General features: G+C 44.5%; 2 protein-coding genes across 13 annotated transcripts in view; one reads left to right on the top strand and one right to left on the bottom strand.

The window, feature by feature from the left end:
- Window positions 1-27,726, bottom strand: part of Mcoln3 (mucolipin TRP cation channel 3) — a 57,543-nt gene that overhangs the window by 27,259 nt on the left and 2,558 nt on the right. For 3 of the 11 annotated variants that reach the window (XM_050160170.1, XM_050160181.1, XM_050160182.1), the window contains exons 1-2: window positions 16,140-16,242; window positions 15,692-15,810 (exon numbers count right to left, since the gene is read on the bottom strand). The exons of 2 other annotated variants lie outside the window; for them this stretch is intronic. In XM_050160170.1, the coding sequence (XP_050016127.1) occupies window positions 15,692-15,758 (67 nt within the window). In that variant the 5' untranslated portion in view covers window positions 15,759-15,810; window positions 16,140-16,242. Of the gene's footprint in view, window positions 1-12,768; window positions 12,849-15,691; window positions 15,814-16,139; window positions 16,264-25,842; window positions 25,947-27,192; window positions 27,257-27,726 lie in introns of those variants that run through there. 6 more of the 11 variants (XM_050160179.1, XM_050160178.1, XM_050160180.1 and 3 more) reach the window with 6 other exon arrangements.
- The window catches only part of Dnai3 (dynein axonemal intermediate chain 3), a 39,870-nt gene continuing 13,873 nt past the window's right edge, over window positions 1,730-27,726 (top strand). The window contains exons 1-18 of one of the 2 annotated variants that reach the window (XM_050160168.1): window positions 1,732-1,912; window positions 3,774-3,860; window positions 4,252-4,290; window positions 6,674-6,855; window positions 7,709-7,813; window positions 9,312-9,461; window positions 11,059-11,258; window positions 12,230-12,346; window positions 12,663-12,853; window positions 13,643-13,767; window positions 14,077-14,166; window positions 16,157-16,243; window positions 17,242-17,370; window positions 19,411-19,484; window positions 21,282-21,495; window positions 22,985-23,072; window positions 26,346-26,506; window positions 27,485-27,548. In XM_050160168.1, the coding sequence (XP_050016125.1) occupies window positions 3,788-3,860; window positions 4,252-4,290; window positions 6,674-6,855; window positions 7,709-7,813; window positions 9,312-9,461; window positions 11,059-11,258; window positions 12,230-12,346; window positions 12,663-12,853; window positions 13,643-13,767; window positions 14,077-14,166; window positions 16,157-16,243; window positions 17,242-17,370; window positions 19,411-19,484; window positions 21,282-21,495; window positions 22,985-23,072; window positions 26,346-26,506; window positions 27,485-27,548 (2,089 nt within the window). In that variant the 5' untranslated portion in view covers window positions 1,732-1,912; window positions 3,774-3,787. Of the gene's footprint in view, window positions 1,913-3,773; window positions 3,861-4,251; window positions 4,291-6,673; window positions 6,856-7,708; window positions 7,814-9,311; window positions 9,462-11,058; window positions 11,259-12,229; window positions 12,347-12,662; window positions 12,854-13,642; window positions 13,768-14,076; window positions 14,167-16,156; window positions 16,244-17,241; window positions 17,371-19,410; window positions 19,485-21,281; window positions 21,496-22,984; window positions 23,073-26,345; window positions 26,507-27,484; window positions 27,549-27,726 lie in introns of both variants that reach the window. The other variant, XM_050160169.1, reaches the window with a different exon arrangement.

Raw genomic sequence — 27,726 nt, 5'->3', positions numbered from 1 at the left:
GTCCTTATTTTCTGATGTAACTTCTTCACTCACTAACTTAACTGATGAAACAAAAACGAATTTTGAATATCTTCGAGTTTGTGGCAAGTTTAATCCACGTCCCCTGAGAGTACACAGGTGCTCACTAGTCACCCCAGCCCTCTCTTCTGGCCACTCCCACTGAAGAACGGATTATGTTCTTCATGGATCTGCAGCGTGAAGAAATCACTACTCACTTCCCTTTTCTCTTTTACTTTCTTGGTATTGTGACTCTTGACTCATTCACTGGGGTGTGTCCAAAGCAAAGACGACAGCAGGACCCGTGTCTCAGTCAAATCACAAGGTTACAATCCTCTTCAAATCCAGTTATTGGATTGTGGGAAAATTTTCTTAAAGGAAAATAAACCATTTTAAGAAATTTTTTGAAAAGCCTTTGCTAATATCTCCTGCATTTATTTTCTAGAATAAGCAATCATATATTTACATATACTGCATGAATGTGTACATAATTAAGACATGAGTGCATCAGAAGCTGTGCTGGGTATTACATCCACTTCAAAGAAAGAGATATTACCCCAGCCTTAACGTCAAGAAGTGCCTTAGCTGCATTTTGTGATGCTCAAACGGAAGAACAGGAAAGAGTGACTGATTCTCTCTGTGCTGTGTGGCTTTGCAGAGGAGATGGCATCTGAGCTGAATCTGAAAGGTGAAGGACCTCACAAAGCAGTGAAGATGGAGAAAGAGACTCAGGCTGAGACAGGAATAGAAGCAATGCCACCGTGTCCTGAGGAAAAGGCTTCCACGGAGGAGCCACGGGGACACGCTATCGCCTGAACCAGGATGGCAGAGCTACTTAACATCAAGGGACGAGCATGTCATAGCTGCCTGGTGTGGGTTTTTTTTTTTTTTTTCATTCAATTATGTCTCTATTTTAGTCAATGGTGACTTTACACATTTTTAAATTGACACAAATATGATACATTGTGAAGCAGAATGTCAAATTCTCAAAAACGTTAATCTCTGTGTGAATCATCTACCCAGTGCCCACTTGGAGACTGGACAGCTTCGAGTCGCCTGTCATTAGGTCTCATCTACCCATACCAGCACTGGGATGCACCCGCGGGGGTCTCGGACCTGAACGTGGGTCCTCACACTTACATGGCGAGTGCGCCTCCCTTCAGTCCACGGCCTAGCCTTTACCCCCTAGTCTTCATGTCCCTGGGAGAGGTGGATCAAAAGTGCTGGGTTGCACTGTGAGATGCTGGAAATGGGGTAAGACGGTATCTGGCACCCGCCAGGCATCTTTCAAGTCATGCTCAGAATTTTGTACAACTTTTTGTACACCACATGGGGCTGTGCAAAAAGTGCTGCCAGCCTTGGGCCCCTGGTTCCGAACACTACGTGGCAGCTTAGAAGATAAACTAGAGGGAAAAAGATGAGTCGTGTCCGGCACTGCTGTTACCAGCGAGGTGACAGATGAGGCCATCCGAAATAAGGAAAAGGCAAAAGCATCTTAGAGGAGATGTATCTTCAGACACACATTCAGGGAGGAGAAAATGGTAAGATTTAGTAACAATCGGAAGCACTGCCACAAAAAGACCGAAATCGCTGGCGCTTTCCTGGCTGGCGGAAAACAGCCGGCTTTTCTGGGGTTACGTTAGGTGACGTCACAACATGACAACCAATTACAAGCCTGCTTTGACAAAAACGGTTGGGGGCCCGATACCGTATTGGTGTCGGGGGTTTTGTCAATCTCCATCTTAGCAACGGACGCGTCCTAGCAACACCCGCAAGCTGCTGTTGCTGGAGATTGGAGATTTATTTTTCCGGAGCGAGAAGCGTCAAGCCCCCGTCTCCAACCCTTAGAGAAGCTTTTCTCCCGGGTACTGACTACCAAGAGGCTATCTATCTTCTTTTGCCTTTAGTGATCCAGGTAAGGCGGTTCAGAATGGGCAAGGGTAAACTAAATATCTCATTACCATTTCAAGGGCGTTCAGAAACCTCCCTCAATGTGCTAGGCACCGTGAAGTCTACGAAATAAGCAAAGACTTTTTTCACTACTTTCAAAGGGCTTCCAGCCCAATCCAGAGACAAAACAGCTACGAGAGAGCAGTGAACAGCGATTTAAGAATGCTGGGAACAGAGAGAAGATACTGTCTTGTTCTTACAAGATAAGATATATTTGTAATGAAATACAGCAATCCGAGGGATGTTGTGGTGTGGAGACTGAGAGTGTGCTCACCCTTTCTGTGTCCCCTCGTCAGTGACCTGACCCCTTCATCCTTCATAAAAGGATGAAAAATGACAGTAATAATAACACATAACTAAGGTCGCAGAAAAGCTGAGGCAGAAGTGTCTTAAACTCAAAGCCAGTGTGAGTAGGCAAATAGGGAAATCCTGTCTCAAAAAAAATTTCATTTAATTTAAAAGGCACATAAAATGCTTCAAACTGGCTGGGCAGTGGTGGCGCACGCCTTTAATCCCAGCACCGGGGAGTCAGAGGCAGGTGGATCTCTGTGAGTATGAGGCCAGCATGGTCTACAAGAGCTAGTTCCAGGACAGGCTCCAAAGCTACAGAGAAACCCTGTCTCAAAAAAAAAGAGTTAATGATAATAATAATACACACATTGGATTTTCAAGGCTCAACATGAAAAATGCTTTCTATGCAAATCTGATGGCCTAAATTCAATCCCAGAATCCACATAAAGGTGACTCCACAGAGTTGTCCTTTGTCACACAAGCACAGTGGTACATATGCCACCCTCCTTCCTCCTCTGCATCCATATATACACATACACAATAATGATAATGTTTGCAATGCATGCAAACACTCGGGCACCCACACTTTGGTCACGATTCTGTAATGAGGGGATTAGGTAAAGAACAACAGAAGCTGATGGTGTCTTAGACATCAGCTACAAGATAATGCTCAATCTGATGTTGATTTCATAAAATAAGACAAACCTCTCTGAGGTGACAAGCTGAATAATGATTTGATTTTTATTACTTTTATTGAGTCCTCAAAACCGCCTTCTGAATGGATTCCATTTTCCCCGGGAAACAAAGAAATACATAGAGACTAAGACGGTCCGCAGCTTGCCAGGACCATTCAGCTAAAAAGTAAGACTGTTCGTAAATCCCGGTGCACAAACTCCTGAAACCACATCTTATTCTGTAGCCCAGGCTGGCTGCAGTGCAAGACAATCCTCCTGCTTCCACCCCCAAGAGCTCCAATCATAGGATGGCCACTATACCTGACTCTGAAATCACACTCTTAACCATCTAACAGGATGAGTCTATGGTGGGCATCTTGACAGGGATTTGATGCCATGGAATGACCTTGCTCAGTGCCATATCCTGTCAAAGCACCCTGAGGCGGCACAAATAAGACCTTAACGGTTACATGTAAGACAGGAGTATGACTTAAGTTATATTCATTTACAAACTATGCACAGATGTGTGTGCTGCGGACCTGACTCACCCCATGGCTTAAAGCTCATCTGTGTAGCTGAGACACCTGTGAGGAGACAAAGACCAAGACAGCATCGAGCAACCACAGAGAATAAGACCCCAGGGCAGCAGGGACGGCTCCATAGGAACGGGGTCTTATCAATCACATGGCTGTTGCACTAAAACCTTTAGACACAGTACACAGCTAACCCTGAGTTCCTACTGAAAATTCATTGCTGATTTAGTCTAGGCCCTAAGCCTAGAAAATATTACGTTCACTAAATAAGAATGCTTCATACCTGAAAGTATAAGCCAGTACTTAATAATGCTATCTCTCAATGTAGCCTACATCAGAACCATGGCACCAAAAGCGCAGAAGAGCCCCAAGGACCAGAAAAAGGGCAAAAAGAAGGCCAAACAACCATTACTAGGTAGGACTGTCTTTTTGTTTAGGGGATTTTTTTTTTACTGGGTTATTTCTTGCTATGTGTGTTATTTGGTATTATTGCATGTTGCTGTGTACTATGGAGTATATACTCTTGCTATATCTATCAAGTAAAATGAAATACTTTTGCTCTTATAAAGTCAGACAAACACTGAATGGAGCTTAACCTTCTCCCGACATATTAATGAAATGCGACCGACCACACATGTGTTACTAAAAAGAAGACAGTTTCCTGCTTCTCCTGTAACCAGTCGGGTGGTAGTTGAATTCTTCAGTATATATTTTTATTTATGGTTTGTGTTTGATGTTTTACAGTGGCATAGCAAGGGGAGATCACCTGATTCAAACTGTAAACTTGATATCCCATTGCCTTTCAGTTGCCGAAGAAGAGGAGCCCATGAACATGGAGAGCATGGGTGAGCGGAAGCGGCACTGGGGATTCGCTGTTTAGAGGCTCACGACATAGCCCAGATGGGCCCCAAACTTGGGGTCTGCTCGGGTTGCACCCCCACACCCCAGAATTTTTAAAATAAAGAATAGCAATGAAAATAGAAAAATTAAGTGGAGAAATAGGTTTGGTCAAAACAGTCCTTTAAAAAAAGAAATGTTCGAGACTAGGAAGGGGTAGTCAGATGACTGCGGGTAAAGCACACTCCAGGCGAACCTGACAACCTCAGTTGATCCCAGAACCCCAGTAAAAGTGAAAGGAGAGGCTGGAGAGATGGCTCAGTGATTAGGAGCACCGACTGCTCTTCCAGAGACCTGGATTTGATTCCCAACACCTATACGGTGCCTCACAAGTGACTATAAATCCAGTTCCAGTGTACCTAGTGCCCTCTTTTGGCCTCCAACGGTACTGCATGCACATGGTGCACAGCATGATGTGTACACAGGCAAAACATCTATTCATATAAAATAAGAATAAATAGTCTTTTGTTTCCTTTTCATTTGTTTACTTTATTTATTTTAAATCCACACCATAGTTTCCCCTCCCAGAGAGGACCTATTCCCATCGTCAGTCCCCTCCTCCTGCTTCTGTTCAGAAAGGAGCAGGCCTCCCATGGGTATCAACATAGCGTGGCATATCAAGTTGCTGTAAGAAGAAGCATTGCCCCTTGTATTAAGACTGGGCAAGGCAATCCAGTATGAGGAATAGGGTCCCAAGAGCCAGCCGAAGCATTATGGACAGCCCCTGTTCCCATCGTTAGGAGTCCCACAAGTAGAATAAGCTACACAAAAAGTTACACAACCTGCTCTTTTTCCACCTTGGGTGCTGAGGAGTCCCCAGTTCCTCCCAGCAGCTTCCTAAGGAAACCACAGAGTCTTTAATGCATGGTCTGTGTGCTGGACATCACCACTGGGACCCAGGAATGCCGAGATGGGAGAAGATGCTATAGGGAGACAGAGGCAGGCCTGGCAGGGGCTAATGATATTGAATAGTGTAAGACTCTGGAAGAAATCCGTAATGACGGGTAAAATGCTCCCTTCCCCTGTTGCATCCTCTGACCCCTCCCCCTCCCCCCAGGACACGCCACTGCTAGGGACTGGTCTGTGGTAGGAGGAAGCAGCAAGACCAGGGACAGAGACAGATGTTGAAAGGACCTAAAAGAAAATCACCACACCTTCAGACTGGTACTTCCACCCCTAAAACTACCCCAAAGAAATGGTTTGTAGTACAAGAACAATTCATAAACATTTTTAATTTAAAAGAGTAGTTATAATAATTAGAAACAAATAAGAAAAACTGAATACTCAGCAGTAAGAAGATGGTCGAATACAGAAATAAATTAAAGTGTTTCAGAGATGTTATTTAACGTCATAGTAGCAATACAAGGGAGGTGACAGTTAAGCGGTAAAAGGTTTGCATGGGATGAATAGAGGAAAACATTAATGTTTCTTAGAGGATATTAATAAGCCTTTGACACTTTATTTTTATTTTGCCCAAGGTTTTGTGTGTGTGCATGCATGTTTGTGTTTGAGTGGGTGCACACATGTGTACATGCAGGTAGAGGACAGAGGACACCTTTGAATGTCATTCTTGTTTGAGATAGGGTCTCTCATAGGCCTGGAACCTCTCCAAGTAGGCCAGGCTGCCTAGCCAGGAGCTCCAGAGATCTGCCTGTCTCTATCCCCAGCTCACCATTGCTGGCGGGATGAGGGTATCCCACCATGATCTGGGATTCCCTTTGTGTGCCATGAATATGTTTTATTACCATTGGTTAATAAAGAAGCTGCTTTGGTCTGTGACACGGAAGAATGTAGGTAGGCAGGAAAACTAAAATGAATGCAAGGAGAAAGAAGGCAGAGTCAGGCAGATGCCATGCAGCTGCCGAAGAAGAGAGATTCAAGCCAGCCTTGAAGGAAACAGACATATAAAAAATGAAGTAACACCACAGCATGTGGCCAAACATAGATTAATAGGAATGGGTTAATTTAAGGTGTAAGAGTTAGTTAACAAGAAGTCTGAGCTAATAGGCCAAACGGTGTTGTAATTAATACAGTTTCTGTGTGATTATTTGGGTCTGGGCAGCCAGGAAATGGAAGGGCAGTCTCTGTTCCCACCATGCTGCCCACCTTCTGCGTGGGTGCGGCTGGTGGAGCCCAGGTCCTCAGGTCTGCAAGGCAGGGCTAGTGACTGAGTTACCTTTCAAGTCTGTGGTTCAGAATGTTTACCGTGAATGTAGTTACTTCAGATGTAAGACTGAGAAATTTAGAGTCTCAAATCTGTAACCAAGAACATTCCTTGATGCTAGCATTCTAAGTTGTACTTAATGTCCCAATTGCACTTTGTTCTCCCAGGCCACCCAGAGATTTATCCATTAGTATTAACGACCAAGACCCAGGAAATATTCAACTGTCGAGCAGAGGAAGATTTCACAGATGAGCAAACATATAAGCTCATCAAAAAAGAAGATATCTTGGCAGACTTGCTGAACCGAGCCGCAGTATCTGACTTCCACCCGGTGAAAAAAATTGTCCGGGTAAATACAGGCTTGATCTTTGCTCTCAGTCCTACCTCAAGAGCAGCCCAGGACAAGTTAGAGATGATTTCGCATTCAATTCTGGCACTCCCTTTACGTTCAGCCCCCAGAAATCCTATGTGAGAATGCCAAGTGAAAGGTTCATTCTTACCCCGTAGCTTAAAATAGGAATGGAGCTGAGCATGGTGGCACTTGGAAAGCTGAGGCAGGAGGATCACAAGACTGAGGACAACTTGGGACATATGGCAACTTCCAGGCCACCTTGAGCTGCAAAGAAAGACCGTGTCTCAAATTTTTTTCTTATGTTGTTTTAAATTGTTAAATTTATAGTTTGGGTCCTGCTTTGCCTCCAAGCACCAAGACCGCACCACCAAGCAGTGCACAAAGCTCGCTCTTTTTTCTAAGGTGTGTGTGCATGTGTGTGTACACATGAGTGTGAATTGTGTGTGCATGTGCGTATGCATGTTGCATGTGTGTGCACACATAAGTGTGCACGCATGAGTGTGCATGTGTGTGTGCATGTGTACGCATGAGTGTGTACTGTGTGTGCATGTAGATATGTGTGTGTGCGTGCATGTGTGTGTTGGGCTGGGTGAGTGTACCCTGTAAGTGCAGGTGCATTATGTGCATGTGTGAAGCAGATGGTGCTCATACATATGTTCTAAGAAAACACTTAATTGCATGGTAAAAATTTCATGAATCCATTTTATTTTTGAGAACGTTTTAATTAAATTTGAGGATTTGGTTTAGCGGGCAGATCATCACCGTGATTCATTGCAGACTATGTCGATTTGATGTTGGCACCAGCACAAAGTGATGAGCTCTGACCCTCGCCCTCCGTTGATCCCCACAGGAATATCCTGGGGATGAGCTGCTGCTCGTCTACGACAAAGACTTCAAATATGGACTCAACTTTTACCTCATTGGGACCGAGGAAGGCAAGGAAAACTTTTTAAAGGTAAGAAAATCATAAGCCTAAGCTTCTGGGTCATCCCTAGGCCCCTTGACAGAGTTCTGTTCCCGGGGCTCAGCTCAGCTTCAGAATGGTGAGCTTTCTCAGTTCCTGTAGAGGAACTAAGGAAAATAAATTATACCTCAGGATGGAGTTATCCCAAATAGAATACACACATATACATATACATACACTCACATACATACACGTGTATACACACACATATCTATATATAAATATAGATGTATGTACTTATATATACTATATATACACACATATGTGTGTATGTGTGTATGTATGTATGTATTACTTTCCTCTCTTTCCTCTTATCAAATAACCCTTCATAAATCCAGGGAAACTGAGTTTTATATTTTAGCCACCAAACTAAGCAATCTGTATTATTTGTAAAGACGTGCAATAAATTATGCTTTCTTAGCATATGGAATATCCTGTTCATCCTCCCTGCTTGGCTGGAAGCTCCACCCCAAGCCCCTCCCCCATTTCTCTCCAAACCCTGCTGCATCTCAGAAAGCCTGCCAAATGATGGACCCCTTATGGGGTGTAAAAAATTTTAATCTGGAAATTCCACCAAGGGGCTGTTTTTCCCCCACTGGCGCAGGGCCAAATGGTGGTAAAACACCCTTCTCCCCAACACCTGCTCTCCGGCAGGCTAAGACTGACTTTCAACTAGGTAAGCTGTTTTTCCCAGGGCCTGCTGCGATTTTCAGGGGTCCCACCAAAGGCACAGTCGTACCAGGCCCTCAATCTGTTACCGGGACAAGGACCTGCCTTATCCCTTTTCTCAGAAGGCATTCTGTTCAAAGGACTATCACACCCCCTGTTTTTGGACTCAAAGCCTACCACAGTCAATATATTGCACTAGGCTTCGGTCCCAGCATAGACTTGCAAAATGGTCACCTACAATTCGAAGCCAGATCCACAAAGGCCCTGGGCAGCCTTTAACAAAATCTTTTTAAATTGGGGCTGATACCATATGTCTTAAATATCTAAAACTTTCGCTGCTGTGGAACAAGTGGCCAAAACTCCCGTATGCCCACTGGGTGCCACGCTCCCATCCTTCCCTCAGTAACCAGTGTCCCACAGCACCTGTCCTGTTGGCTAGGATCATGGCGCCTCCAGATTCCCACCTATCTGGGAATTGTGACCCTAAAAATGCTGCCCTGACCATGCTGCCGGAAATACTGGCTCCTCCCCCACACCTCTAACCCTGCCTACCCAACTCCCTCCTTCTGGGTCGCATGTCCCATACAGTGGCCAACAGTCCTCTTACTCCTCTCCCATCCATCCTCCCGGCCCTTTGGGACAGAGGTCAAGGGCCAACTTCCTCCTCCACCACCCTTTTGCTTACTGGACTTATGAACACGTAAGTTGGCAAGGATACAGAAAGCGCTCCATGCACCCCTAGAAAAGTCAAGTTAATTGTGTGAGGCACATGGACTATATGGATGGCCAGATGTTCTAAAATGCTTCTGTTATGCCCTAGACCCCAGAAGTGCCAGAGGAACAAGAAGAACCCAAGGAGCATGCTCCAGAAGACATGTACATCTACAAACCGCCGGTCTCCAAGCCGTGGGTATCTCTGGGAAGTGAGAAAGAAATTGAGGAAGAATCCATCAAGGAATCAAAAAGGCGGGTCAGAATCTTTGATGCTGTCCAGTCTTTACCCCCCTGTAACTAGAAGTGTTCTTTCCTGGGAGAGCCTGAACTTTGCTATATTGGAAAGTGTGGGGTTTCTTCTTTTTCTCATAGAAGAACTGTAAAAAGCCAAATGGTCCTGTAGCACCCAGGCCGAGATGTATGCAAGCTGGAATGGGGCTGAGAGACTTAAAAACACATAGGCAGAGACAGACAGAGAGAGACACGGACACGGGTGGTCCTTCATACAAGATTCAATTCCAAGTTTATTGTGCTCAGAGAAAGCTTATATAGGGATCCTTAGCCACACCCAGCTCTCGGGATCTTTCAGGGGCAGGCCTCATTCCAAACTCCCCTGCCATCAAGGTCTCGTGCTCAGAGCAGCTGTAGGCACAGATGTTTTGCTCAGTTCACTCCAGCAGGCAAAGGGTCTAAGGCAGGCAAAGAAAGGCAAGGGGCCAGGGATCTACAGCTCCCAACAAAGAATGGTCTTTTTCTTTGGTGGGTGTCAGGAATTAAATCTGCCCCCCCCCAAAAAAAGGATATCTTTAAAAAATCTCTTGACCTCTAGTGCCCCAGAGTGTAACATTACTGGTAAAATGGGGAGGGGTCTTTGCTAATATATAATGAGCTATATATAAGCTATAATGAGGTCACACATAGACTAGGTTCCTAATCTGATTTGACTATGTTCTTTTTTTTAATTTTTGTATTTGAAAATTTATTTTCATTTTGCATACCAACCACGTTCCCCTCTCTCCCCTCCTCGTGCTCCCCCTATGCCACCCCTCCCATCTATTGACTAGTGTTCTTATGAGAAGTTGATCAAGTATAGATGGTAGGCAGGGATGCCACATGGAAGAGACAGAGAATTGGCTCTCAGGCCTTTCGAGCCCCCGGCTCAATCCCCATTGCTTGGAGACTGTGGAGACCTCTATGATCAAGGAATGATGAGCACTGCTAGCTGGTACCAGGGGTTGGGAAAGAAGCAAGGTCAAGTTCTCCCTTGCCCCCCAACTAGACAACTTCAGCAGTCTAGCCTATATGGCTAGACTAAACATAGAATTAACCCCTATGTTTTAAGCCACCCCAGCTGTGGTCATTGATCACCGCAGCAGTAGAAAGGGAACACAGTAGTGTTCCCTCTCAGAGCAGCTCTTGAGGGGAGGCTTGGGTGCAGTTGGCTTAGCGGGGTGCTGCGCAGGAAGGAAGCCCTCCGAGGGAGCAAGCTTGCCATTGTCTCTAGAAGGAAGGCTTTGTCCTGAGTTCATAAAGGAACTCGGGAGTACAAATTACACTCAGGGTTACCCCAAAGAGAAGCCATGGAGATGGACTTCTGAAGCCTCACACCAGTCCACTACTGGTCAAGATGTAAATTCTCAGTCACTGCTTGTCTTTCTGACAGGCAAGGAGGCCTCAGTCATGGTGACCATGGCTTCATCGAGGAATAGTGGCTCCAGGCTGTGGGAACCAAAGCTCGAGAGGGACAGCAAGAATCCACAGCAGTCTGCGAGTGTCTGGGTAAACCAACACTCACACCCACTTCTCTCCAGAGATTTCATTGGGTTTTCTTTGCTGCCTATTGTGTGTTGCAGGTGACGTACATGATTTCTAGGAAAAGAAGTCAATTTGGTGCCCCCGTGGCTTTCAGAGACCAGAATGCTTCTAGCGTCAAAGATGCCTACATTGAGTGTGCTTCCTACGTTGATAAAAATTACACACTCACACAAGCTGAGAAAGACATCGGCTTGCAAGTCATTCCTGAAGTCAAGGGCACAAGCACTCAGACAAGATGGTAGGTATGACATGGTACAGCCATCACAAAAGTGTGTTCAATTCAGAAGACTGAATTGTGCCCAATAACTCTCTTTTTAAACTCTTAGGGAACACGACATAAATATATGTTAAAACTATGAAGCAGGACAATGGGAAATGGTATTAATAATCACAGTGCTTGCTGGTTCTCACCTGGAATTGTGTTACTGTCTTCCTGCTGAGAGACTTTGTTTATGATAGGGTCTCATTATTTAGTCCAGGCTGGCCTGGAACTTGCTATATGTATTTTGGGCTAATCTTCAATTTTCAGCAATCCTCCTGCCTCAGCTTCCCAAATGCTGGGATTAATTACAGGCATGTGCCACCACACCAGCTCTAAGTGACCATTTTTGCACCCCGTGTCAGACTGCCTGGCTTCATTGGCTGGATTTATTATTTGGGCCACTATCGCTTATGAAAAAAACAAGAAACTTCCATCCAGAACGCTTTGAACAGCATCTAAAGTCTCATTTCCTCCACAGTGTGGCGCACAGAAAAGCAGTGGGCCAGCAGGAACTGCTGGCGAGCTCTCATACAAAGGAGACTTGATGTACAGTGTAACAATGATCCGTGGTGGTGTGTGCTGGGGGGCAGGGTAGAGGAAGCTGTAAATGGAACAGGCTGACCAGGTAGGAAGTGGCTATAATTAAACCAGGCAAAATGTGGCCACTGTTAATTTAAGCAGTGGCAAGATGCAGAGATGATAGGACAGAGAGGAGATGTGTACATTTAAAACACCATCCTCGAAACCCAACAATAACACATCTGCTCCAGCTATTGCCTGATGCCACTTTCATGGCAGCTGTCCTTGCTCCCCTGGACATAACCAGCGCTGCACTCCACATCCTCTTCCGTTTCTTATCTACCTTTCGCCCCAAGCCCGCTCTGACATTACCTATATTTGCTTCTCTCTGATCCAAGTTTGGTATTCAACTTTCTTTTAACTATTAGGCCATTTCCTAGAAATGCGACTACACAGTATTATCCAAGGGAATTTTCAGAAGAGGAAAAAGAAAGCCTGGAACAATCCAAGTCTTTGGTCGACTTTCTCAAAAACGTGTCCACAAGGTAAGAAAGTATCTGTTAAAAACTTTAAACATAATATGCACCCAGTTATTTTTAATAATGGTGTCTCCTGAAGCAGCTTCCTGTGTGACACATAGAAATATAGGGACAGTTGTTAGTGGGACATGAGTGAACGAGTCTCAGTGATTCCTGCCCTCCACGGGACTCATGCTGTGCAGTTTTGGGTTATGAGCAAGAATAGTCCTCACAGGCACACACGCCTCCTCAACCATCCTCGTGTCTGTGATGACAGTTCCAATGCCATTGATACTAAAACATAGCATGTCGGCTGCTTCTTTTTTAAAAAAAAATAAAACAGTGTTGAAATAGCCCTTCAGCAAAATGAAATCATGAACACATTTATCAATGACTGGAAGAACCTTGCAGAGGAAGAAAGCACCTTTGGGGACAAGAGCGACACCCACCTGAAAGAGTACCAGTCCTTTACAGACCTTCACAGCACCATGGAGAAAATGATTACCTGTGTCTCGTGGCACCCGACCATCTACGGTAAGGAAAAGTCTTATTTTAGTATCTAAGACTGAAGATGAGACTGACTTCAGCTAAACATACAAGGCTTGCTAAGTGCCAGGGCCCTGCCAGGCAAGCATTTCCCACACACACTTGGGGAAAAGATTTGTTCAGGCCACACAGCTGCAGGGACAGTGAACGAAGAGGCTGCCTTTGCCTGGGGCCTGCCAGACTCCCGTGCTGAATGTGCTACCCTAACCCTCTGGGCAGACAGACACCTTTAAAGAGCTCGATACCTCAAGGAAAGCAAACGATGTGTTCAAGTGTAGCCATGGGAAAAAATTAAGTCTCTGCTCACTTTCTCCCTTCCTGCCCTCCTCACTGACATTTTTTTTTTCTGATTAAAAATATTTCTTGAAGGCTGGAGAGATGGCTCAATGGTCAAGAGCACAAGCCGCTCTTAGAGGAGACCAGAGTTCATTCCCAGCACCCACACCAGGTGGCTCACTGACACCTGTAACTCCAGCTCTGGGGAATCTGATGCCTCCTACTGGTCCCCAGGGCACCTGCACTCAAATGTGCATACTACACAGAGACAGACACGTAGTCACACAAGTAAAGACAAAATCATATTTTTATTACCAAGTCTTCCAAAAAAGCTGGCTCTGCGGACTGCACATCTCAGTTTGCACCAGCTACGCTTTCAGTGCTAAGGGACATGCAGCTCATGCCCACAACATCAAATCTACCACTACAGCAAGCATGGAGTGTGGGGGTCTCTGTGCACGGGGACTGCTGACTGCTTGGTACTTGTGTTTGGTTCAACAGGACTCATAGTCGTGTCGGTGGCTGTGCGCCTCTCCTACGAAGAGAGAGTCCACTTTTCGGGTAAACTACTGCTACAGCCATCCCTGATTCTTTTCTGGAGTTTCTCTGACCCCATACACCCTCAGGTAACAGATGGACAGCACACCAAAAGCTTAACTTTCTCAAATGCCACGTTCTCAAGTCTTTAGAAAAATTTGAACTGCAAATTATTTCATGATCTCCTAATGTTGTATATCACAGGAAATAGGTTTCTTTCTTCGCAGATTGCAATCTCATAGGTGGAACCAACGTCCATGATAAAATTCAACAAAAGTGCCTCTGAGAGCTAGCTCAAATGTGCATTATTTATAGACAGCTACAAAATTAGACTTCTCCCCATCTCAATATTATGTAATAGATTTTCTTGTTCTTTTTGATGCATGGATTGACTTTAGTTGATGCTGGAGAGCCCTGATGACATCTTCTGCTTTGAATTCTGTCCGAGTGACCCTAACATCATCGCTGGAGGCTGTATAAATGGACAGGTACTTAGGAATTGTCTTCAGGTGTTTACTGACGCTGTAAGAAGTTTTGATTGGGGTAACTTTAGAACTCAAGGGTGCAGTAGGGCACAGGGAAGGCATGTTGGCCATATGGCAACCACTGTGCTATGACTTGAGTAGAAAGATAGGTCAATCATGGAATTGGCACTTAAGATACACATGGAAGCTGGGGGGTGGTGGCACACGCCTTTATTCCCAGCACTTGGGAGGCAGAGGCAGGTGGATCTCTGTGAGTTCGAGGCCAGCCTTGACTATAAGAGCTAGTTCCAGGACAGGCACCAAAGCCACAGAGAAACCCTGTCTCAAAAAAAGATACACATAAGATAATGCAGTTAGGATAACAAAACTCAGTTAGATCTATCCTTTTTTCACTTATACAGCCCAGACCCACTTGGCTAGGCATTGACCTCTCAAGATGTGCCCTTTGACATCAATTAGCAATCACGAAAATGCCTCAAAGACATGCCCACAGGTCGTGCTGACTTAGGTAATGCCGCCCTCTTCCCAGGTGACTCTAGTTTCAATAAAAACTAACCAATGCAATAAGCTACAAGCATTGCTGCCTCTTAGGAAAGAAACCATTGCTTGAATTTACTATGTTTCCTTCATTTTTCTTCTAAGACATATACTTCATACCACATTGAGATTCTACCCTCCAATGTTGTATTAGGGAAGCCAAACACAAACCTTAAAGCCTTGCTATGGTCTAAGCTTCAAGCTATTTCAATCAGTGAGTCTGACAATTAGAAACTTCACTTAGTGCACAGGATGTAGCTGGAGAGGGTTGCCCAGAGACTGCAAAGCCCTGAATTGGATCCCCCAGAGAATGGGGGCACACACCTGCACTCCCAGCACTTGGGAGGCAGAGGCAGGAGGATCCAGAGTTTAAGGTCATCCTTGGCTACACAGATAGTTCAAGGTCAGTCTGGGCTATATGAGACCCAAGCCCATTAATAAAAATAGAGGCATCTGTTCTTTCTGTGTGTGGCTGAGACAATTCTTTAGATTCACACATCAGCAGCTTCCAGTACATTTCTCCAGAACAGCAGGAAAATCAGAAAAGCAAACACCTCCCTGGTGTTTCTTCAGCAGCTGCTGAGATTGTAGTAATGACCCATCCCCTAAACCAAGAAAGTCTGAAGTGCCTTTGATCTGTGACAAAAACGATATGATTTTGTTTTAGAATGTTGTGGAAAGGGGCACAATGTTCTCCAACAATGGCAGTCTGTGACCATCTTGTATACCGACACGCTGGCTAGTCATTGACCACTGCCCTGGCCTGGCGTTGTATATTCTACTTTGTTCTTGTTTTTAAAAGAAGTACCATCCAAGTAACACACAAATCCTGAGGTAGCAGTTAGAGGCAAGTAAGATCATTTGTCTGCCTTTCCTCCCCCGTGATTGGAAGTTTGTACTTAATTCTTGAGAATCTGGGTAAATTCTGCTTCTCCCCAGGTCGGAAGCAGCTATACCTATATTCAGAGCAGGACAAGGAACAAAATCTTACCAAAGCATGGGGAAGTGCCCGCTATTTGTCTTGCGTTTATTTGCTCAATAACAGCATCCATGAGCATAGAACAAGGAGTGGCAGACACTGCTGGAGAGATGAGAACACTCTCTCAGTATCTGCTGGAGAAAGGAAAACTCTCTCAGTATCTGCTGGAGATAGGAAAACTCTCTCAGTATCTGCTGGAGAAAGGAAAACTCTCTCAGTATCTGCTAGAGATAGGAAAACTCTCTCAGTATCTGCTGGAGAAAGGAAAACTCTCTCAGTATCTGCTAGAGAGAGGAAAACTCTCTCAGTATCTGCTCTAGAAGTCGCGAGTTACGTAGGCCTCAAGCTAGATCTGAGTATGCCCTAAGGTGATTGATTTTTCTCAGGCTCCATACCAATCGCTTCCTACAAAGCCGTCTCTCAAACCCAGTCCTCTGTGTCCTGAAAGTGCTGCGCTCACCTTTCTCTCTGTTTTAGATCGTCCTCTGGGATATCACAGCGCACGCAGACCGCATAGAAAACATCAAGACCGGCGGCAGCAGAAGTAAAAAGGCCACTCTCAAGGTTGGCTGTCTCTAGCTTCCTTCTCACAGGGATGCTCCTCTCCGTTCCAGAGTTCGCAAAACACACATAACAGGGTCGCCAATCTTTGTAAAGACTCCGCACAAGAAACATGGCAATATTTTTTTCCATTCTTTAATCTGTCTGTAGGCATTTTCTGAATCACTTTTTATGGAGGCGGTCACTAAAAACATAATAAAACAAGGTTCTTTGACCAGCACACGATTATATGGGTTTTTGCTGCTATATTTTTGTTAAAGAAAATGAAAGAAGCAAATGATTTGCCTAAAGTGATTTTCCTGAAGGAGCCTAGGATGGAAGGACAGAAAGTCTGGGTACCCAGGTGCTGTCTCACAGGCTCTGAGCTTGCACGTGCCACCTCGCCTCTCCAAGGGCCAGGTCACATGTGTAAGAGGAAAGGGTGACATTGGATAAAAGTGCCGTCCCCAAGCCTGGTGAACTGAGTTCCATCCCTGAGACCCATATGGTGGAAGGTGAAAGGAGAGATTTGACTTCCACACTCAAGCACACCCACACACATGTACACATGTATGAAATATATTAATGTTGATTTTAAATTAAAAAAAAAATGTAATGGTTCCATGAGGCTGTGGACTCCATCAGGGGCACTGGAAAAAGCAATCAACCTCCATGTCAGTACTTACCCTCCTTTTCACACGTCCCTCCAATCCCAGTTCTCCAGCCTTGGGAGCCACAGGGCTCTCCCTGAGGAATGGTAGGAGGTATGCATCCCTGTGCCCATGGAAACACTCATTCAAGAATAGATTGGGTCCATAATCCTTGTGAAGTTTAGAGATTGGACTCCATTGAAAGGGAAAGTTGGTGAGTCTGTTACTAAATTTGTGGTATACTGAAACACTAATTTGTTTTTACCTAAACTGATACCACTCTGGGTTTTTCCATTTTAACTGCAATTGCCGGTGAAGTGGAGATCACCCATCTCCTCTCTGAAATCTAATATTCTTTTAACATTTCTCTAGCCTATGTTTCTCCTTGAACCAGACAGTAATAAAGAAGCAATGTACATCAGACACTGTGCAGTGTCTTCAATAGAAAATGGACATAGGAAAGTAATCACAGATATACACTGGCTGCCAGACTCATTTGAGGTGAGTGTTGATGGCTGTGTGGGTGCTGGGAATCAAACCTTGATCCTCTAGAAGAGCAGCCAGTCCCCTTAACCACCAAGCCCAAATTCTGTTATATTTGTGTTGTTGTTGTTTTGATACAGTGTCTCACGTATCCCAGGCCAGCTTTGAACTTATTATGCAGTCAAGGATGGCCTTGAATTCTGACTCCCCTGTCTCCACCTCCCAAGTGTTGGGCGTACAAATGTGTACACCATGCCCTGTGTATGTGGTGCCGCTGGAGGTCAGACCAGGGTTCTGAGCACACTCGGCAAGCACTGTACCAACTGAGCTAGCCACAGTCCCTGCCTAGTTTATAAAATATGTTTGTTCAAGCTTCTGAAGTAGTATTGCAGTTTCAGGGGTTTGTTCTAGCTTCCTTTATGTTACTGCAATGCAATGCTTTTACTAAACCTCTTAGAAGAGGGAAGGGTTTACTTGGCTTACACTTCCAAGTCCCTCCTCGAGGGAAATCGGGGCAGTAACTTAACTCAGAAACCTTGAAGGAATACCACTTGACAGCTCTACTGTGCTTAGCCAGCTTTTTTGGTTTTTTTTTTTTTGTTTGTTTGTTTGTTTGTTTTCCAGACAGGATTTCTGTGTGTAGCCTTGGCTGTCCTGGAACTTGCTCTGTAGACCAGGCCGGCCTCAAACTCACAGAGATCTGCCTGCCTCTATCTCCCAAGGGCTGAGATTAAAGACGTTCATGACCATGGAATTATACAGCCCACAATCACCTGCTCAGGGATGGTTCTGCCCACAGTGGTTTGGACCCTCAGGCACCAAGGAATAAGATGATTTTCCACAGACACGCCATATGCATGTCAGTTGGATCTAGGCAATTCCTCAACCAAGGCTTCCTTTTCAGTTGACCCTAGGCTGTGTTGAGTTGACAAAGATAATAATATAAGATCCTACAGTCATGAATCTCTGAGACCATCAGGGTGGCCTCAGTAGAGATCCAATGAAAGTTGGCATTTCACACACAACCAGAAAGGGTTGGGAGTTGAGGGTGGGTTAGCCTGGACTGCGGTTACCTGGCTGGCAGGATGCCTGCATGCCTGGTCGCAGCATCTCCCCCTCACCCAACCCTGCTAAAGCCCCTTTGCTGTCTACTATTTTACACATGAACCCTATCAAGACAGCCATTTTTCCATATACATTTGAGAGAGCCAACCTCACAAGTTACTCCCGAACATGTTAACCTCCTTAACAAGTAGTTAGTGTCGACTTTGGATCTTCTAAGAGCGTGAGTGGATCCTGGAGATCCTCTGTGTGCTTGCGAGGCTGTGTAGTAATTTGACAGGGGACGCCATCCGTTTCCTTTTATCTTCTAGACTCTGTTCTTTTATGTTAGGGGGGACAGGTCTTTCTATGTAGCCCTGGCTATTCTGGACCTCTCTATGTAGACGAGGAATTAAAGTCACCTGTCACTATGCCCAGTCACCGTCAGTTCCCTCGAGACTTATCCCCTTTTCTATGGCTCTTACCTGTTTAATAGTCTCCTGAAACTATTTGGCTTAGTTATCAGTCGATAGTGGAAAATGGAAAGAGCCTGCATTTCTAAAACTAGTGGATCATTAAACGATGTGTATCACCTACATTTTATAAAACATTTAAAATACTTTGTGAACATGCAGTTAAAATTCACACTGTGAATTGGAGAATCTGAGAATCAACCCTTAATTAAAACTGTATAAAAATATTTCTGTGAACAAGGAGTGGATAAGAATTCAAAGTACAGTTGTATTTTATCTTAAAACTCAGATTTCAAATGTCTATGGTAGTGTTAATGATATCTTTTAAAAGAAGAAAAACTTTTTAAAAGAGGAAAAGAGCTATGAGAAAAATCATTTCTAGCTACTCAGAATTTGCTTTTTTAATAATAGTCGTTATGCTTTCGGAACTTCATACATGTAAACCTGGTGAAATACTGAAGGCTAGGGAAACCAGAGGCAGCCTTAGAAGGAACTTATTATTGTTAGTTTACCAAATTTTCTTTTCTTCAAACGTTTTAAATAGATTAACAGAATGGGCTCTGTCTTTGAAAATCGAAGTGGGATAAACTGTCAGCTGGTCACGTGCTCAGCAGATTGGTAAGTTTCATTTCAAACATTTCCCAAACCCTTTGCAAGTTAGGCTCTTTTGCTTCGATGTTCCTAAAACCCATCTTTTTCTTCACTCATTCCATAATCGTTACTACAGCAATAACCTAACATGACTGAAGGAGAATTGTATAGTGTTGCTGACATTTAAAACAAATGAACTTTGACCTGGAGCAATGTGGTGTGTGCCTTTGGTCTCAGTGCTCAGGAGGCTCCAGTAGGCCAGGATCTTAAGATTGTGAAGCCAAGTCATCTACAAAGCAGGTTTCGAGCCAAAAGAGAACAAAAGAGCTTTTTATGGGGATAAATTTGAAAACAATAAGAAAACGGGAACCAGCAAGAAGGCTCAGCTGGTAAAAGCCCTTGGCAGAAAAGCTTGAGAACCTGGGTTAGAGTCCCGGGAGCCAGGGTGGAGGAGAGCGCCAACTGTCAGCTGTTGTCCTCTGGGTACCACACATGCCCATGGCATGCCAGTGTCCGCGCTCAGACACATCGTGCACACAACAGTAGTAATAATGGTAAGAATAATAACCGTAATAGAAAACATAGTTAACTACACTTTCTCATTGGTATTCGTGCATAGCAGTATCTGCTTCTTCATAGACCGTATTTGTCAATCTATGGTATACGCTGTTCACATTCAGTTCATCTCACATGGGACCGGAAGGCTTCCTAACAGTAGAAAAGTGTTGTTATAATTTGACAGACATGTCAGAGGCTATTCATTTAGATAAAACTGCATCGGCCCATTTATAGAATTAAGAATTCATAACAACATGGGAAATTTAATACTTATCTAGATAAGTAATAATGCTTATCTAGCCTCCAAATACCAGAAAAAAAATACTATTAAAAACAGCTTTGTAGCTCATAATCAAAGCACTCAAAAGACTGGAGCCTGAGAATTATGAATTAAGTCCAGCCGGAGCTATATGGTAAGGTCCTATTTTTTAAAAAAAAAATCTTTAAATCTCAGTGTGGTGGCACACACCTTTAACCCCAGCACTGGGGAAGCAGAGGTAAGTAGATCTCTGTGAGTTTGAGCCCAGCCTGTGTGTATAGTGAGTTCCAGGACAACCAGAATTATGTAGTGAGACCCTGACTCAAAAATCCAAAAAACAAAAACAAAAAATCTTTGGTCCAGACAAAAAGTAATGACATGGTATTTATGACAAGGAAGCTAGATGGAGCAGAAACTGTGGGGTTCAACTAAAGGCCCTGGAGGCTTTAATAACCATCATTAAAAATGTGTTTTTGATAGATGAGCTAGATGAGCTATTATAGATGAGTTGTATCTTAATAAAGCTCTTATATTCCTTTTCAAAGTCATCAGTTTCCAAATTGAATTCTCCTGTATTACCATCGAGACAAAGAAAATCAAACACCTATACGCATGGTATGATTTTGTAAATCATGGAGCGTGGTGCTGGGGGGGATGACGCAGTGCTCTGACTGCTCCTGCCGAGGTCAGGCCCAGTTCCCAGCACCCACATGAGAAAACTCAGCACCTCCTGAAACTCCAGCTCCAGGAAACCAAGGTTCTGTTTGACCTCCATGAACACCACATTCACATGCACAAAGTCACGTGCAGCCACACACAAACTTATTAGTTAAAAATCAAATCTTTTTGGAAATGAAACACAGAATGGCCTCATTTCATAAAAGCTTAGTTTCAGAAACACTAGGAAGTTGCCATGTTAACATGTAGCCACCCGTGATGTCTAGACATTGTGCCTCTTGCTTGTTCTTAATTAAATAATAATACTAATCACATGAGCTTTCTTTTAGCACAATATGTTTTTGGGATATTAGACCCCTAAAACCTACAAGCACAGCCGCAACGAACGCCGCAGCCACAACAACTGCCACAGCCACAACCAACAACAACACAAATTCCCAACAACCAGTAGCAGAGAAAAAGAAAGAAGAAACCATTGAAATTCCCTTTGATGTGCCGTCGACTTTCTTACACCTGGATCTGTCCTGGAAACCCCTGTCTAGAGTAAGCAACGTGGGCGTGGTTCTATCCGACACCCCACACATTCTGCCTAGATTGCACCGTGCACCCACCCTCCAAATGAAGAATGGTTCAGACTAGCACAGGATCTCAGTGTTCACTAATTCATTCATTCATTCAGCCCATAATGACTGATGCTGATCTAGACCCAAACAGACACCCAAATCGCAGTGAACTCGGGGCTGGTATTTCCTGTATAAGCAAGCTACATTTAAAAACAGCTGAGTGATGATTCTTTAGCTGCATATTGGTTCCTCGAAGATTGGTTGCTACTCAGGTGGGCCCAGGAAAGCTAATTTTCCCCACTTCAATAGGAAAAATCTGCACATTTTAAACCTCAGTAGTAAGAAATGATAGGCTAATACTGCTGCAAACAGAGCTGAGAAGTCATCTGTATTTAACTTGAGTGGGCAATTCACCTTGAAAATAGCCAGGCAGTGTATGGGAACATGTGGAGGGTATGTGGAGATCTTTTCTTTAGATGTGTGATTCTAATTTCAAACTTGATGTTTATATTTTCTTTTGATTTATGAATATCACATTGACACTCCTGGGTGTTTGCTCCCAGAGAAGGAGCTTGGAGGGGTGAAACTATTTCTGAGGTAGCTGGGAAAGAACATGAATGAGAATATTAATAATTTCTGGAGGAGGGGGCTGGAGAGACGGCCCAGCGTGTTAAGAGCACCTGCTGCTCTTGCAGATGATATGGGTTCCTTTCCAGCAACCACGTGGTGGCTCACAACCAGCATTGACTCCAGCTGCAGGGCATGGGATGCCCTCTTCTGGCCGCTGTGAGCACGAAGCATGCTCATGGTGCACACACATACATACAGGCCAAGCACCCATACACATAAGGTGAAATAAATCTAAAGCAATTTTTAAGAAAGGAAAGAAATTGTCTTGGGTAAGATTTGCTGAGATGTAAAACAAATGAATATGCAAATGTACCCAAGACTAATCGCATAGCGAGGAGATAAACAGTCAGAGGGAGAAAATAGGGGGAGATTGCCATACAGGAAGAAACCCAACGGCCATTTATTATTCTGACCATGAACACACAATGTAGGCACAGAGCCACATCCATCATTCAGGGTAAAGCGTGTCCTTGATCAGACCAGTAGATATCCAGGTAGAAGCCAGGCCCCTTCTGAAGCTTCATTCTACTGAAGGATTTAGGGATCAGGGCACTAAATCATTGTTTTAAGCCACAACTCCTAAAGGTGAGTTTGGGGATGGATATAAAACGTATAAAGAAAGAAGACGCCGTGCGATTGCGCCCAGGCAAGCTTCCCTTGGTTGCATGGTCTTAGAAATATGGATTTAGATGCTTTCCATGGGGAAAAGTAACTGGGATAAAGGAGGGGCAGGGAAGTAAAAGGTAAGTTTGTTACCATCTAGGAGCAGAGGGGACAGGTAAAGGAAAAAATGCAAGGGTTTGCTAAGCATGTAACTTTCTTTTATGTTCTTCCAACAGATAAAGCTGTCTAAGGGGGAAACGAGCTTAGATCACTGTCCAACCAAGCTGAGCCTGGGCGAAGACCCTCTTCTTTGCAAAATACAAGGTAACTAACTAACTGCCTTTATCCATCAAAAGCTCATTTTGGTGCGTTCATATCTGTCTATGTCTAATGTGAGTTACCTGCTGGAACAGTCTGATTTGTAAGAAGAATTCAAGTTTATAATAGCTGTAAGAGAGATGGCCTGTACTAAAGTCATCAAGACACAAAGGGCGCCACAGAATTCTGTGGTTCAGCTTTGTAAGCCCTAAGAGTGCTGCATGTGTGTGTGTGTGTGTGCGTGTATGTGGTTTGTCTGTCTGTCTTTCTGTCTCTGTCTGTTCTACCTGTTTTATTGCCCATGCTGGTTTTGAACACTGGACTTGAGGAGCCCCTGAGATGGCCTGTACGTCAGCCCCTGCCTCCAGGTTGCCACCCTGCTTGAGTTCCTGTCCTCACTGCTTTAAATGATGAGCTGTCCTATGGAACTGTGAGTGGCAGAACCCTCTCCTCCTCCCCACCTGCCTTTTGGTCGTGGTGTTTCATCCCAGCAATCTTAGCCATAACGAGTACGGTGGATATGACCAAAATACATTGTAAACAAGTATGAAAGCCTCAAAGAACATAGAAATCAAATGTACTGTTGAGCGAAGCCCACCTAAGGGATGTGTATTATTATAAAAAAGAATAATTTTATAGACCGAAACTTATCTCAAGCATAGCCAAATCAATTATGAAACACAAAGAAACCAATTTCTATCATTATAATTTTTAAGCTAACAGCTACATGGCACCATGATAAATTAAACCAAATGAAAGAGGAAAATTCATTTTTAAATCTAGCTTGGCTCAATCCATACCTCTTTGGAAAGTGATGGAAGGGTGTGCACAAGCTGCCTGAACCCTCGGAGTGTCTGCTTGCTGAGTGCTTCGACTGGAGAGCAAAGTGCCCTGGAAACGTACAAAGTGCACAGAACTACCCAGCAGCTGAAGCGTTTCTCATTCACTTGCCTTGTCCCCAAGGATTCAGTTGTAAAATTTCCAACTTTTGTTTAAAGTCCATTATTGGGTAGGATTTGTTTGAAACAGGATCTTCCTTACAAATTCTTGGCTGTCATGGAACTCACAATGTAGACTAACTCACAGAGCTCCACCGGCCTTCTGGGCGCTAAGATTAAAGATGTGTGCCAGCTGCCCAGGGTCAGAAGACTTTTACTGATTTTTAGTGATGCCCACCCCAGGCTCAGTTATGACATGGGGTCATGGCCCTGACTTCCAAGAAGCTCTGTAAGCTTTGTTAGCCCAGTAAGCTAGCAGGCAGTGGTCCTGCCATCTGTGAGGGATGAGTTCCAAGATCTTCAATAGCCTCTTCAAGACACAAACACACAGATTTGCTCTGTAAACAAGACAATTAAAACGCTAACAATGGAACTATTCATAAAATACAGCACTATGACTGTATCCTGGAATAAAGCTTCCATGAATCGGTCCCTAAACGTACTGGGTTGTGCTTCCGGCTTTTCACTTGACGTGTTTTTGCGGCTTCACCAGTCTCACTGATCTGCACTTTGGCACCGTTAGTAAGTTAAAGGGGACTGGGTCCCTGGAGCCCGAGCTCTGCAGTGCCACCACTGTCTATCTGATTAGCAGGATGGCTACGTGACTGATGGGCAGGTGCCCTGTCCAGCGGATGTGCTGCCCCAGGGGCAACTCACACCTTAGCCACATGGAACCAGATGGCACCAGGTCTCATTGCCCTGAGGAGACTGACAGGCAACTTAAAATGAGGTGCTTCTGGAATTTTCCATTTGCTCTCTCCTGACATCAGTAGACCTTGAGTCATGAACTGAAGTTACAGAAATCGCAACAGCGCGCGGAGACTCAGTCCTAGCGACTGCTGAGGGAGAGGCATGGATGTGATCTTCTGTTGTTGCACACTCGTCAGTCCCTGTACTGGCTGGCCTTCAGCTGCTGCTTCAAATGTTGAAGTTCTGCCTTTAGAAACATAAATCCTAAAATTCCTGTTTCCTTCCTTCCTTTCGTGCTGCAGGGAAGTGAATTTAGGGCCTCACACATGCTAGGCGCCAGGCTCACACTACATTCAATCAACGAGTACTTCTTAAGCTCTCAGAAAGCCCCAGGCTCCGAGAACACAGCGGGAGAGATGGCTTAGCCCGCGAGAGCACATGCTACTCCTCTGGAGGACCCGTGCAGCTCATAGCACCCACGGCAGATGACTCACAACTGCCCAACTCCTGCTCCGGGGCTCTGACACCCTCTCTCGTAGAGCGGCCATCTGCACTTACACGTGTACACACACACACACAATTTAACATAATAAATCTTTTTAAAGATAAGTCTTTCCTTTCACAGAGCTAATATTCTGGTGGAGCAGATATCAAATACATTTGCATGCACTTAAGGAAAAGCCTGTTTAAAGTAAGTAGCTTGTAGCACACCCCTAAGTTGTCAAACAGGAAGACATGCCATCAAATGACTATTTTCTTTCTGGACAACATGATGTTATAAGTTATCCTTAAAGAAAAGCATTTCGGATAAACCACATCATAGAAGCAAAAGATATGTTCCCAGCAGAGACACACACGGCCTATACAAAAGTTCATGTTACCCACAATCCCAGGGTCTCAGAAAGGTTGGCCACTTCCTGCCTCCTGGGTGAATAGCCAACTTTAAGAATTTTATTAGATAGTGGTTTTGGCCCACTGCCAGCTACACACCTATTCTGGCCAGCCTGGATCTGGCCAGCGGAGTGCACACAGGACTTTCCTGTGGCATTTTGCCTTTTGATCCAGCCCTGGCTTGGACCACGACTCACCTGCCCCTGTTGAATCCGCTCGGTTTTCTGGCACTCTGTCGCCATCTAGTGACCAAAGACCTCTCCTTTTGTCCACCGTCTTAGGACCCGGAAGTTAGTGGCCCCTAGACACAGTTCAATAAAAACTTTTTACATTTTTAGGTAAAGATCTAAATAAAGTAGCGGGGTTTTTTTTTTGCAAAAAAAAAAAAGTAAAATAACATCAAATACGAGAAAAAATATCCCAGTCTGTCGGCCTCCAGAACAGCTGTCCCTTATGCTGCTTGCACACTCAGCTCTAATGCGATATATATATATATACATACATACATACATACATACATACATACATACATACATACATTATGACACAGTTGGTGGTGGTCTGAAAAGGTGGGGAGTTACAGCTAAGCTGAAGCCTGCTGAGTCTCAGACTTAACCGATGCCTTATTGAGAAGGGGACGAACGTAATAGATGCGTGTGGCAAGCAACGGCAAATATGTTATGTCTTTTTCTCTAAACAGGTACTTCTTCTATCCATGTTCTTCAGAAAGACAAGATGTTAAACCAGATCAGAGCCCTGAAGGCAGCCGAAATAAACCCCTACCACAACCTCGAGGCTGGGTTAACCAATATGCTCAAGCCGATAGATGATTTCTGCACCAAGTTCTTTGTGGGGACAGAGGTAAGCTAGAATTGTCTGGTTTTTAAACTACACCCCCCCACACACACACACTGCTGTAGTTTTATAACCTTTAGTTGACATGTTTGCTGCCTGAAGGCGTTTTCATGTTTCACTATGTTCACTTGTATTTAAGAGTTTTGACTGAGATGCCTTGTAGACTCAGGTCTGAAATCTCCTTAATGGGCTGGGGACGTAGTTGGCCGAGTGCCTGCCTAGCATGCATGAGGCCCTGGGCTCCATTCGAGCACCACATAAACCAGGCCTGAGAGCACACATGGGTGATCTCAGCACCCAGGAGGTGGAAGCAGGAGGCCAGAGGAGCACACACTCAAGGTCGCCCGGATCTGGGTGACCTGGAGCAGGTTCACAGTGGGCCCACTGCCTCGCCCCACTGTCGCTCACCTCACCGCCTCGGTCTCCCATCTGTGTGACTGTCTCCTTGGCTGCTCCACATTGGAGGTTTCTGTCTTTCCCTCTCCTTAAAACAGCCATAGGTTAGCACCGGGCTGCACAATCCTTAAATCCGAGCTGAGATGTGTACTTCCTGTTCTCAGCTTTAAAAGGTAAATGCTGTGATGTATCGTTCCTCTCTGCCTTGTTCCAGGTCTTTGTTACATCCTAACTTGGTTCAAACGCTGAGAACAAATCACTGAACGACCCAAACCTGTTCTCGCCCAGCCACTCACCGTCAGAAAGTTAGGAAGGCCAGCAAACACGCATAGCCAGTCTCCACAGCCAACCAGGTCACGCCTATCACCATGTGGACATAAAGCAAACGCGTTTATTTCATCTTGGAATCAAATGCAGTAATAACAATTTTGAGCCTCTCTTTCCACTTGGCACACTGAATTCTCATGTGACTTGTTGCTTTTATTTGTCTTTGCGCCCCCCCCCCCCAGTCTTAGCCCAGGGCTGCAGAAAACAAGGTCTCTTGCCTCTGAACTTACTGCATTTATCCAGAACCTGTTATCTTTCTAGGAAGGCGAAGTGATATACACAGACTGGAAAATGGAGAGAGACTCTGAAACTGGACGGTTTATGCGTAAGTTTTATGGGCTAGCTCTCTATTAATAAGATCTTCCTGTTGCTATTGGCATATGTTAATTATATGTAATAACGGGATTCCTTATGGCATTTTAATACACATATAAAATGCATTTTTATCATCACCACTCCTCATCAGCTTCTCCTATCTGCTCCCAACTCCCTTCATCCTCCTA

This window comes from Alexandromys fortis, unplaced genomic scaffold (assembly GCF_014885135.2).
Source record: "Alexandromys fortis isolate MF-2015 unplaced genomic scaffold, M_Fortis_MF-2015_v1.1 scaffold_124, whole genome shotgun sequence".
In the NCBI taxonomy this organism is placed as follows: Eukaryota; Metazoa; Chordata; class Mammalia; order Rodentia; family Cricetidae; genus Alexandromys; species Alexandromys fortis.
The sequence above is the reverse complement of the archived record's forward strand: the minus strand, read 5'-3'. Positions and strand labels throughout refer to the sequence as shown.